The sequence below is a fragment of the Puma concolor genome, chromosome C1 (genome assembly GCF_028749965.1).
Source record: "Puma concolor isolate L17-30 chromosome C1, mPumCon1.1.hap2, whole genome shotgun sequence".
Lineage (NCBI taxonomy): Eukaryota > Metazoa > Chordata > Mammalia > Carnivora > Felidae > Puma > Puma concolor.
Window position 1 is genome coordinate 175,931,981 of NC_141674.1, and position 12,947 is coordinate 175,944,927.

A 12,947-nucleotide genomic window follows, 5' to 3' on the forward strand; every position below is an offset into this window, starting at 1 on the left:
GCTAATTGGCTATAATCCTGTTCTGGCTTAATACAACTGACACTTGAGAGAGACATTATTTGGGGGCATAATTATTACCTCCAAGCACTATCTCTATAAACATTTGTATCATAAGAAAGCAAGATTCTGAACAATAACCATCCATAAAACACATATTAATTGATCATCTACCATATGCCAACATTTGGATAGATACCAGAAGTACAAAAATTGGTAATAGAGACATGATCCTTGATCTGAAATAATTTACTTTCTATCCTCAGATAGACATTTAGAAAAATATACTTATTTTTGCTTATATTGCTTAAACATTCAGATTCTAAAAAGCACTACGTTCAATGACTAAAACAGGTGAGCACTGAATAGAAGGAAGGGAGGATGGAGGGAGAACATATTTCCTATAGAAAAGCACTTTCTCTGAAGATAGTAATTACTCTGGAACCTAGAAGGGGAGAAATATGAAGCATTCTATAGATTAGAAAGAAGTCTGAAGTAGGGCTTCCCAGATGAGAGCTTGAGAGGATTTAGATGCCACAGTAATTGCTGGAGGAATGCTCTTTAGACTTTAGGCAAAAGCAGTAAGGGAAGGAAGCAGATTTGGGGGAAAAAAAACAAACGTGAGGTGAGCAAACACGTGGTCTCAAGTAAACTCTGGATTTGGCCTAAACAATAGGGATAGGGCTCTGGAATGTAATCTGAATGACAGAGTTGGCCTCCCTTGATGCAAGGGAATCCCTCTTTAGGAGGTCTTTGTTAGTCATTGTATGAGCCACTCTGGGAGTGGGAGTGCGAGTAGTGCTTTCAAGGGAAAGAACTACCATCAGCTGAGGACAGCTTGGAGAAGGATGCAGCTGAGGGCTATTAGCAGCCAATTCTCCCAACAACTGGGAGATGAGTTACCGGCTCAGTAAAAGAATGTGGGAGGGGGCACCAAAACAGAGTTTGCTGGAAGACTATTGCAAGTAAACAAAACCTGTCCAGGTGGTGCACCTAGAGTCTGGAGACCAGTGAGCAAGAAGGGAGTCCCACACGAATACATCAGGACATAAGTTGTAGGACCTTGTAGACTGTGGTAAGGAATTTGTATTTATTCTATTTGCTGGGTCAGGCAATCCAAATCAAGTTTTATGCTTTGTTCTGGTGCAGTTGGGTGTGGCTGGGGTGGTGAGGCTGGGTGAGGAGGCAAGTCCAAAAACTTTTCCTGTGAAACGTGTCCATGTCTTTCTGAAAGGCTATTAATTGAAGTTAATGTCCATAGTGTTAACCATGGTTCCTCATATGTGGTATTCTTAAAATCCCCTTCTCATAGTATTTGTGGATATTCAGAAAATAAAAATATCACAATTGAAGGGCTCTCTTTTTTGGGGTTAATTGTAAAGCATAAAAACAAATTCAATAGTGAATTGTAGTAATTAGTATATTTCCAAGTACTTAACATCTAGTAGTGCTGCTGGGTCTCTGTTCTGTTTTAGGGGAAGTTGAGGAGGAAAAACAATGTTGATAACCTGTCATTTTTGCAGAAATATGCTATATGCTTTAGATATTTTCTGTAACTCTGTGAGGATTTTATATTCAGTCATCAGATGAGGGAACAGAATCTTAGTAAGTTTTTACAACTGGAAATTGGTAGAACTGGAACTTGAAACCTAAGTGGTTTAGTTTTTAAACCTGTCCTTCTTTACAACATTATTAGCAAAATATTTAACCTGGCAAACTACTTCAGATAGTTTTGGAAGAAAATTGTTTGGAATATAAGTCAAGTGATATTGGTTACCGGGGCTTCAGTTAGATAATTCCACATAGGAAAAAAAATGAGTATTAGCAAGAGAGGAAAGCAAAGCACAGTGTTTAGAAAATTTACCTGAAAGATTCCACACTAGGTTATCTATTTTTCTGTTTCAATATATTCGTATTCTGGTTTCTATCCAGATCATGCATTTTTCAATATTATTCATATATGAATGCTAGTGTAAGTTTTTGAATATTTGAGAGAATTACACAAGGAATAATGGTGGTCATTTAAAAAAAATAATGCTTGTTTATTTTTAAGAGAGACAGAGGATGAGCAGGGGAGGGGCAGAGAGAGAGGGAGACACAGAATCCTAAGAAGGTTCCTGGCTCTGAGCTGACAGCACAGAGCCCAATGCGGGGTTCAAACTCACGAACCGTGAGATCATGACCTGAGCCAGTCGGACACTCAACCGACTGAGCCACCCAGGTGCTCCAATGGTGGTCATTTTTTAAACTCAAAATCTCGTAGAAACATGAGACATATTTAAAAATTGTAAGATAAGTTTTATGTAGGTTCAGTAGAGAAATAAAAAAACATTCACTGATTTTACCGTTTTACCCGTGTCCTAGAACTTTCCACGTTAAAAAATATTTTAGCAACTCTTAGGCAATTATTTCAAAAACAAATTACTAAACGTTTTAAAAATTCTCAAATATATAATTTTTACATTTTTCTCAGTTAATCTTAAGAGCACTTACATCAATTCCATTTCTCATATTATAAAATTGTTATTTTAGTGAACATTTACCTAAAAGTTCCTACTTTAACTTTTATTGCTTGACTTATTTGAGTACTTGTTAGAGCTCAGAGACTGTTCAAAATATTATATATTCAACATATCCTAGTACCAGTAGTTACCATTTTATTGAAGACTTATGAGGTAGCAAGCACTATGTTGAATACACATGTGCTCTTACATACCCTCATAATCATTTCACAATAGGGACACCAAGGCTTAACAATCTTAAATCCAAGTTGATTTGAATCCAAATCCTATGCTTTTCATTATTTTATTTGATTTGTTTTTTGTTTTTCTCTTCCATAACTGAAAAATAGTACTCATTTGTGTCTGACAGTTTATTGAAGCTGTGAGATATACTAAATTTTAAAGATTTTCTTCCTTCATAGATTGTATATGTGTGTAGTTTGTGAAGGAGAAAAAGAGAATATGCAGAGTTAAATTAAAAAATTTCCTAACCTATATTAGCTTACAATTCCAAAGACTTTCTCCTTGAACAATAGCAGATACTTTGAGTAAAAAATGGTAATTGTTTATTTCTTCTCTGAAGTAGAAATTTCTTGGCAAGATGGATCATTTAAGTAGCTCATAACTGTTCACATTTAGAAACTCTGGAAACTTCCCTAGGGTGATTTGCAAAATTGCAGAACATTTGTTCAGAGTGGGGAATATGTTTAAAAAAATAGACTATTGGAAAGTAAAAATTCCTTTTTTAAAAATTTTTTCATGTTTATTTTTAAGAGAGAGAGACAGAACATGAGTAGGGGAGGGACAGAGAGTGGGAGAGAGACACAGAACCCGAGGCCGACTCTAGGCTCTGAGCTATCAGTACAAAGCCTGACGCGGGGCTTGAACCTAAGAACCCGAGATCATGACATGACCTCAACTAACTGAGCCACCCAGGCACCCCTGAAAAGTAAAAATTCTTCAATTCTAAAATTCCAAAAATTGACAAAGAAGGAAGTAACAGTTTCCTCTGGCTTCTAACTTGAGAGTCCTTGCAACTTAAGTGTTCAGTATATTAGAATTATACCCTCTGTGAAAATACAGATTAAACATGGATTAAAACCCCAAAGATTTCAATAATTGATTTAGCTGATGTTATCGCATAAAGAGAAGCACAACAAATGAAGAATAGCAAATCATCAATAATGCTGACAGGGATGAGTTAATTTTGGCTACAATTGGATTTGCTTAAAACAGAGTAAGTTTTATATCGAAATAAAAGATTTTGGTACTAGAGATAATTTATTTTCACTAAGCTTTGCTAGTACCTCTAAGAATGATTTCAAAAAGATTAAATACTTTAAAAATTATTTCAAAACTTTCCATGGGCTTGAAATGCCTTGATGACTTAGTGTAAATCAGAAGCACATGTATTATTTCTAGAATGCATATAATCTTGAGAGGGAAAAAAATTTAATGGTTCAGAATTTTTTTAAATCATAAGCAAAACTGCAATGTTAAGGCATTCAGAATCTCCCAAAGTGATTGGAATCTCTGTAATCAATTGGAAGCTTCTCATACAATCTTCTGATGTTTGGGAATTGGGCACTGAAAAAGAAAATCTGTTATAGATGTAGTCAATTTGGAAATGGCGAGCTGCATCAACATAGGTCAGCGTTGAAGAAATACAGGGGACCACTGAGAATGGACCACCTTATGCTAGAAGAGATGTGGTAATTACCAAGAGAAGAGCCAGGTCAGTGGTGATTTTTGTCTTTTTGATCATGAGGCATCTTAACACTTTTCGGCTTACTGTGTATTGGTGTTGAATGTTTTGAAATAGAGAACAGCCCCGTAAAATCCAAAAATACTAAAATTGGAAGAATTCTTATAGGTAGTCTAGTTCAGAACACTCATTTCAAATATGAGTAAATGTGGGCCTGAAAAAATTAGATGACCAAATCATCCACCAAGTAGTGTCTGTATTGGTACAAAAAACAGAATCTTAGTTCACATTCCAGAACTTTCCCCAAAGCCTCTGATGGAAGGCGAAAGCATTAAACACCGTTATTTTAATTTAATGTTTGTTTTTCAGGAAGCACTACAGGCACATAATTGAAAGATCAATTAGCATTATTAAAGCCTTTTAACAAGTAAACAGCTATTATCCTCTCTCAGACTTTCGCATCCAACTTTATTTTGGCTTCTTTCCATTCTTGCCATGGAGGTGTACAATTCCACTTTATTTCAACTTCTCTGTGATTATTCCCCCACAAGCTTTTCTGTTCTTTAGGAATTTTCTCTTTATCACTAGTATTTGAAATTTCATGTGAGTATAGGGAGTGTGCTGGGCAGGTTTTCCTTTGTGGGTTACAGCACACCATTTCAATAAAGGAAACCTATGCTGTTCTATAAAATCTCTCTCCCCTCTCTTCCAGCTGTTCTATTTTTCTGGACCTTCTGTTACTTCAGGGTTGCTCCTCAATTGATTTCATAATTTTCTTATTTTTTTTTTATTATCCAATTTTCATTTTGTATATCTTTTTAAAATTTGTTTAATGTTTTTTATTTATGTATTTATTTGAGAAAGACAGTACAAGTGGTCGAGGGGCAGATAGAGGGGGGGGGGCAGAGGATCCAAGTGGACTCTGAGCTGACAGCAGCGAGCCTGGTGCGGGCCTGGAACTCATGAACTGCGAGATCATGACCTGAGCTGGAGTCAGATGCTCAACCAACAGAATCGCCCCGGTGCCCTTGTCTTTTTCTTTTTATAGGTTAGAGATTTTCTTCACTCTTCTGTTTTTTAATTTATAAAATGCTTATGTATTTTAACATTTTTTCCCTTCATCATCTAATGTTCTTGTGTTCTTTCTCTGCAAATACTAAGGGCTACAATAAATAGAAGACTATTTAGTTCTTTTTATGTCCCTCAGTAACATATTTGAATTTTCTCTCAGGGATTTTTTTTTCTAAATTTTTTTTTTTTTAATACATCCCATGGGATTTAATGTTAAGTACATTAGGGATGCTGTTCTATTGTGGCTAGTACATTTTTTCTATTTTTCTATTTAGTGTACAAAAATGCTCTTGAGGCACCTGGGTGGCTCAGTCGGTTGAGCATCCAACTTCAGCTCAGGTCACGATCTCATGGTTTGTAAGTCAGTGCAGAGCCTGTTTTGGATCTTATGTCCCCCTTTCTCTCTGCCCTTCCCCCACTTGTGCTCTCTCATTCTCTCTGTCAAAAAATAAATTAGGGGCACCTGGGTGGCTCAGTTGGTTGAGTGTCCAACTTCGGCTCAGGTCATTTCCCGGTTTGTGGGTTCGAGCCTGAATCAGGCTCACTGCTGTTGGGGCAGAGCCTGCTTCGGATCCTCTGTCCCCCTCTGTCTCTGCCCCTCCCCTACTTGCACTCTTTCTCTCAAAAATAAATAAAAACATTTAGAAAATAAAAACATTAAAAAATTTAAAAAAATTTTAAATGCTGTTGCTTTCATGTGTTGAAATGGCATGTAGCAATCTTGCTGTACTCATATTTCCATTTTTGGTTCTGTATTTTCACTTATAACAAGCATATTATATGAAACTATGATGTAATATTTATACTTAGTTTCTGTTTCTTACCTTTTTGTTTCAGTATAAAATTAAGACTACCTGGATGTGTTGAATAGTAATGGTAATGGAGAGCATTTTGGTCCTATTCCTGAATTTAATGGGAATGTTTCTGAAATTTTACCACATACATATCATGTTGTAGGTTTTTGGTAGATCTGCTTCATTAGGAAGATCTCTGTTTTGCTCGAAGTTTTAAATCATGGAACGAGTGTTGAATTTTAGTCAAATGAACTTTATTTATTAAATAATAACTTGGTTATTTTTGTCTGAAAATACTTTTTATTACACTAATAATGACCAAATGTGAACCGACTTTATATTCTTAACAAATCATCAATATTAGTGTTTTTTCCTTTTGCCTCAGATTCCAATATGGTTGTTACTGATCCTGTCTTTTTAGTAACTTGGATATTTTCATCATGAATTGCTTTATTTTTTAAGAATGCTATAGTAAAAAATTATTTGTTAGTTACTGACTTCTTTTTAACATCCTCTCAAATGTTGTGCCTGTGGTCTCACTCTAGTCCCAACCCTAGCAGTCTGATCACAGATTTCAGATAGTGCTTATATCAGTTGGATATCTTGGAATGGACTTGTGAATCAAACCTGGTTAATCAGAAAGTCACAGTTCTCTAAACATGATGTTGGGTCAGGGCTGGCCATAAGATATTTGGGTCAAAGAGTGTAGCCACGATTTTTTTTTTTAATAAAAAAAATTTAGAGCAATTTTATGTTCATAGCAAAATTGAAGGAAAGGTCCAGAGTTTTTCCATGTATCCTCTACCATGACACATGCATGACCTCCCCCATTATCAACATCCCCCAGCAGAGTGGTATTTTTGTTATAGTTGAACCTCCGTTGACACATAAATCATCATCCGAAGTCCATAGTTTACATTGGCTCACTCCTGTTGCTGTACAACTTGTGGGTTTGGATAAATATATAATGATGTATTTCTATCATTGTGAGATATCATACAGAGTATTTTTACTGTTCTGAAAATCCTCTGTGCTCTGCCTATTCATCTTTCCTTTCCTACCTATCCCTGATCTTTTTACCTTAGTTTTACCTTTTCCAGAACACCAATATTTGGGATCATAAACATATAGACTTTTTCAGATTGGCTTCTTTCACTTAGTAATATTCATTAAAGTTCTTCCATATCTTTTCATGGTTTGGTAATTTTCTTTCTGACATTGAATAATATTCTATTGTCTAGATGTAACAGTTTATCCATTCATCTGCTCAAGGACATCTTGGTTTCTTCCAAGTTATGGCCATTATGAATCAAGTTGCTACAAATAGCTGTGTGCACACTCTTGTGTGGATAAACATTTTCAACTTCTTTGGGTAAATAGCAAGGAGAATGATTGCCAAATGGTATAGTTAAGAGTATGTTTATTTTTGTAAGAAACTGCCAAATTGTTTTCCAAAGTGGCTGTACCATTTTGCATTCCTATCAGTAATAAATAAGAGTTGTTCTTGCTCTACCCACATCTTTCCTAGCATTTGGTGGCGTCTGTGTACTGATTTTGGTCATTCTTTTTTTTTTTTACATTTATTTATTGACAGAGACAGAGCACAAGTCGGGGAGGGGTAGAGTGAGAAGGAGGCACAGAATCCAAAGCAGGCTCCAGGCTCTGTCAGCACAGAGCCTGACGTGGGGCTCGAACTCCCAACTGCGAGATCATGACCTGAGGTGAAGTCAGACGCCCAACCGACTGAGCCACCCAGGTGCCCCTGATTTTGGCCATTCTAATAGACGTATAGTAGTAGCTCACTGTTGTAATTTGTAGTTTACTGATGGTATAGAGCATCTTTTAATATGCTTGTGTCATCTGTAGATCTTCTTTGGTGAGGTATCTGTTAAGATCTTTGAACCATTTTTTAATAAGGTTATTATTTTTTTAGTTTTAAAAGTTCTTTGAATGTTTTATATAACAGTCCCTTATCAGATGTGTCTTTTGAAATATTGTCTCCCTGTTCAATGTCTTCTATTCTCTTGATACTAGATTTTGTACGGCATCAAATTTTAATTTTAATGAAATCCAGCCTATCAATTATTTCTTTCATGGATCGTGCCTGAGGCCAGGGAACAAGTCTAAATGTTTCTAGAAAACTTTATTGGAGAGGATGTGGGCCTTAAATTCTGGAAGTCATCTTGAAACCCTGTGATATTAAAAAAGGTAATAAATGTTGGGCAGCAGAATCAGGAATAAAGATGGACTGAGTTTTATTGACAGTATAAAGCCCTGAGTCCATCTATACTTAGGTAAAATACCTTTGGCCTTTCCATTTTTTTTTTTTAATGTTTGTTTTATTTTTACAGAGAGAGAGAGAGAATGTGCATGAGAGAGTGGGGGAGGGGCAGAGAGAGAGGGAGACACAGAATCTGAAACAGGCTCCAGGCTCTAAGCTGTCAGCACAGAGCCCGATGTGGGACTCGAACTCACAAGCTAAGATATCATGACCTGAGCCGAAATTGGAAGCTTAACAGACTGAGCCACCCAGACACCCCTAGCCTTTCCAATTTTGTGATCAAATATATCCTTGTTTCATTTCAGACTGCTGGGGCCAGAATTTTTTTAGATGAAGAATTTTAGTCAGAAGTTTTGGATGAGGAAGTCCTACTCACTGTCATAATGCTCTATTTTATTGTATTATATGAGTAAATGCTTACACACATCTCTCTCTCTCTCTCTCTCTCTCTCTCTCTCTCTCTGTCTCTCTGGTAAAATGAATTACCATGTATCACTACTCCCTTAAAAAAGTGGTCTGAATAATTCTAGCCAAGACACCAGCTATAGTTCAGAGATTGGTCCTGAGAGACTAAGATGAAGGTCTCATGTTCTATAGAGCAGAATACAGGAAAAGCAATTCAGGTGTGTTCATGCTAAATTTCTTAAGAAGAACTGAAAGTCAAAGGTTGGAGACTAAATTCAAATGCTAACTTCAAAAAAATGAGACAAGAGCAGGAGCAGCTTATGAAAGAACCCTAGATTTCTCCTAAATAGTTACTTTAATGTCATTTTCTTCTGGTATGGAAATGGGCCAGGACATTTTCAATAGTCAAGATTGGAAGTCATATATAATACATAGTTACATGAAATATATTTAAATATATATATACACACACACACACACACACATATATATAATTTATAGAATTATATGAGGTGATTGGTAGAAATATGGGTTGGAGTATGGATTTTAAGGCACGTGTACTAGTGTGTTCGACAAATAAGAAGTCCTAGTACATGAATACACATTTGTAATTGAAAGGAGATTATTAGCAAATTCTAATTAAAGAAGGTGAAAGTCAACTGGAGTTTATGGAACAATTTTTTCCTTTGTCTTAGGACTTAATCTGTGTAATAACTGAAGAACACTAAATTTTTTCTGAGGTATAAGAAACTTCATGATGGGACACCTGGGTGGCTCAGTTGGCTGAGCATCCAATTCTTGATTTCGGCTCAGGCCATGATGTCACAGTCATGGGTTCAAGCCGGGGTTGGGCTCTACACTGATAGCAAAGAGCCTATTTGAGATTCTTTCTCACCCTCTCTGCCCCTTCTCTGCTCACATGCATCTCATGCTTGCATGCTCTCTCTCTCTCTCTCTCTCTCTCTCTCAAAATAAACATTAAAAAAAAAACTTCATGGGGTACCTGGGTGGCTCAGCCGGTTGAGTGTCCAACTTCAGCTCAAGATGATTTCACAGCTGGTAGGTTCGAGCCCTGCACTGGGCTTGCTGCTGGTAGTGCAGAGCTCAGTTCACATCCTCTGACCCCCTTTGTCTCTGCCTCCCCTCCCCCCCCCCACCCCATTCATGCTCTCTCTGTCAAATATAAATAAAAAATAATAAAAAATAAAATAAAACCTTCATGAGGGGTGTCTGGGTGGCTCAGTTGGTTAACGGTCTGACTTCATCTCAGGTCATGATCCCATGTTGGGCCCTGTGCTGACAGCTCAGAGCGTGGAGCCTGCTTCAAAATTGTTTCCCTCTCTCTGCCCCTCTCCCACTTGTGTTCTGTCTCTGTCTCTCCCCCAAAATAAATACACATTAAAAAAATTTTAAAACAAGAAAGAAAAAAAACCTTCATGAACATAACAGCTATGCTTCATTATTCAGAATATTTTATTTATTATAATGTAAACACTAAAATCATTTGGGCAGTTTTCAGCATGATTCATTAATTTTGAACAGAGAGAAAACTAAGTAGGTAAATACATATAAATGCTGCATAAAGTAATTCTATATAAAATTCACAGTTAGATGTATTTAATTATGTAACACAAAGTAAGACAATACAACCAGAGAGATTCTTATTTAAAACACAGTAAAAATAATATTCTCATGCATTAAAAATTAGAAATCATCTGAGTGTGAGTATTTCTTGGTTAAGTAATGAACCCGTGAATGATTGTTGGAGAAAACCGTCAATTCACTAATGTGCTACTTCTATGTCCTTGGTGGCAGATAGGTTAACTTAGGAGACCATATTGTTTATTTAAAGGTATTACTCTCCATGTATAATGATACAAAGAATATTTCACAGGGATTTTGATTTCCAAGTCTCAAATTCCACAGCAAAGGTCCAGTCTAAGGCAGTTACTTATGTATATATTATATTTGAAATCAAGATATAAAATTTTTAAGTGAAAAAAATTGACACTATTTTATAATGATATAATTTTTATGCTTTAGGATGAAAGTAATTTGTAATTGTATCTTAGGACTTCATATTCAGCCACAAAACAGTAATTTTATAGCTCACATCAGCTGAACCCTGACTTCACATGGATAGTCTGGAAAAGATAATATTTTTAAGTAGGAAATCAGCATGAATAAGCTGACTAAATAAAGAGTATTTAGTGAACAGTATATACCCTTAATTAAATTGAAATAGTCATGAAAGAGGGCAGTAGTGTAATATATATAGAACAAAATAAAATTGTGGGGGATGGAGTGGGGTTAAGTACCAACTAGTGAGTCCTTGATGGATTTTGAGTGGTGGAGAAATATGCTCTAAGGAATTAATTCTTAGGAGTTAAATCAATACTGATGTGAAGAATGCAGTAGGGGCAAAAACCCTGGAGTTGGATGAACTTTATGAAAAAGGAAGCACTAGTGTTTAGAGACTGATCAGATATGTACATGAGAAAAAAGAAGTCAAAACTGGGGTCAAACTTTCAAGTCAGAGGAACAGAGAATTATAATACTATTGCTAGAGAGAAATCATAAAGCTAAACTTAGCGGATGAAGTGATTAGTTGTTTCTAGATGACAAGTTCAAATTTAAATGCAAAGTTTGACGTGAATATTATAGGAACTGAAATGTCTAGGAGTCTGTTGAGATGCCAGACTGCACATAGATCAGCAGAAAAGGATCTGGATAAAGTGAACTAACTCCATGGAGAGATTATTTAAAACCCTGAGAGTGAATAGTACATAGATTTTTCTAGTGGAATCTTCCTTGCTGATAGACTTTTCAGTAGTAGACCTTCCTTTGGTACATAAATAACATGACTTTTTCTTCCCCCTGAAGCTTACTTCCCCCATGACTTACTTATTGGTTGCATTGCATGCAAAGCTTAATGATAAATGATTAAGTTTCAGTAGGATTCAGTATTCTTGCTATTTGGGGTAAGAGAAAATTTTGTTAAACAATAAAATTAGGAAGTATATAAACACAATTCACTTTTGATTGCCATTAAAAACTTTCCTTTCCACCAAGTTTCTTCTTACCATGATCTGTACTTAACATAACACTATTCAACCATTTTTACTAATATAGTGAGTCATAAGCACACATACATACACAAAATAGTTAGATCAATCAAAATCAGGCAGGCACATGATAGAGTTGACTCTCTTTGTTCAGATAATGGTATGGCTCAAGATTGATTGAGGTACTGGTTTATAAGAAAGGAGAAAAATTATGTCTATGGAGGGAAGCACATAATAGAATTGTATTATTACCAGCTTTCGCACAGTTGAGTGATCCTTATAGAAGCAAATGCTTGTCACCATGTTTGATGTGAAATCCAAAAAGTGCTTGATCCTTAATATCTGCATTTATCAATTTGGGCATAGACTATAAAGATCATCATACACATGATCAAAACAAATAAATGAAAACATATTATCAAACAGAGAATCACCAAATGGAAAAATGGACTGTCTTGATGTGGCCAGTAAATGATAGCTTGTAGTTAATGAAAAATATAAAGGAATTGAGAGAATAGGTAAATTCACAGTAGTCAGTTAATAAATCATTGTCCTTGAGTAAGCAATTTGACTAGATTAAGAAATGAATTCTGATAAAAATGTATTGATAGCAGTTAACTTGTACATAGAAAATTGATGGAAATATTCATTAAAAGGATTTCAGGAAAAAAAATAAAAATTATAGTGAAAAGTTTCATCCAAAATATTTAGAACTAATGTAACAATGTAAGATTTATTTATTTATTTATTTTGTTTATTTATTTATTTAGAGAAAAAGAGAGTATGTGAGTGGGGGAGGGCAGAGAAAATCCCAAGCAGGCTCCATGCTGTCAGCACAGAACCTGACCCACAGAGCCCAAGGTGGGGCTCAATCTCCCCAACCATGAAATCATGACCTAGGCAAGAGCAAGAATCAGACGCTTAACAGACTGAGCCACTCAGGTGCCCCCAAATTTATATTTTTTTAACAAAAATTTTTTCGTATCCTATTTTCACTGTCTGCTTCTTTCTTTTTCTTTTAGTTTTAATTAATCCTCCTTTTGATGTTCTTTGGATGAAGCCTACAAAAGGAAGAGAAACAAATTTATTATGCATATTAAAGTAATATAATAAAACATTTTATCTAAA

The 12,947-nt window shown here is 35.6% G+C and overlaps 1 protein-coding gene and 1 long non-coding RNA gene across 2 annotated transcripts in view; one reads left to right on the forward strand and one right to left on the reverse strand.

Annotated features, from left to right (window-relative positions):
• LOC147578586 (uncharacterized) overlaps positions 1–12,947 on the forward strand; it is a 291,483-nt gene that overhangs the window by 246,775 nt on the left and 31,761 nt on the right. The gene's annotated exons all lie outside the window — the stretch shown is intronic.
• Positions 10,216–12,947, reverse strand: part of TFPI (tissue factor pathway inhibitor) — a 71,150-nt gene continuing 68,418 nt past the window's right edge. The window contains exon 8 of the mRNA XM_025912765.2: positions 10,216–12,880. Coding sequence (XP_025768550.1) covers positions 12,774–12,880 — 107 coding nt within the window. The 3' untranslated portion in view covers positions 10,216–12,773. The remainder of the gene's footprint in view (positions 12,881–12,947) is intronic.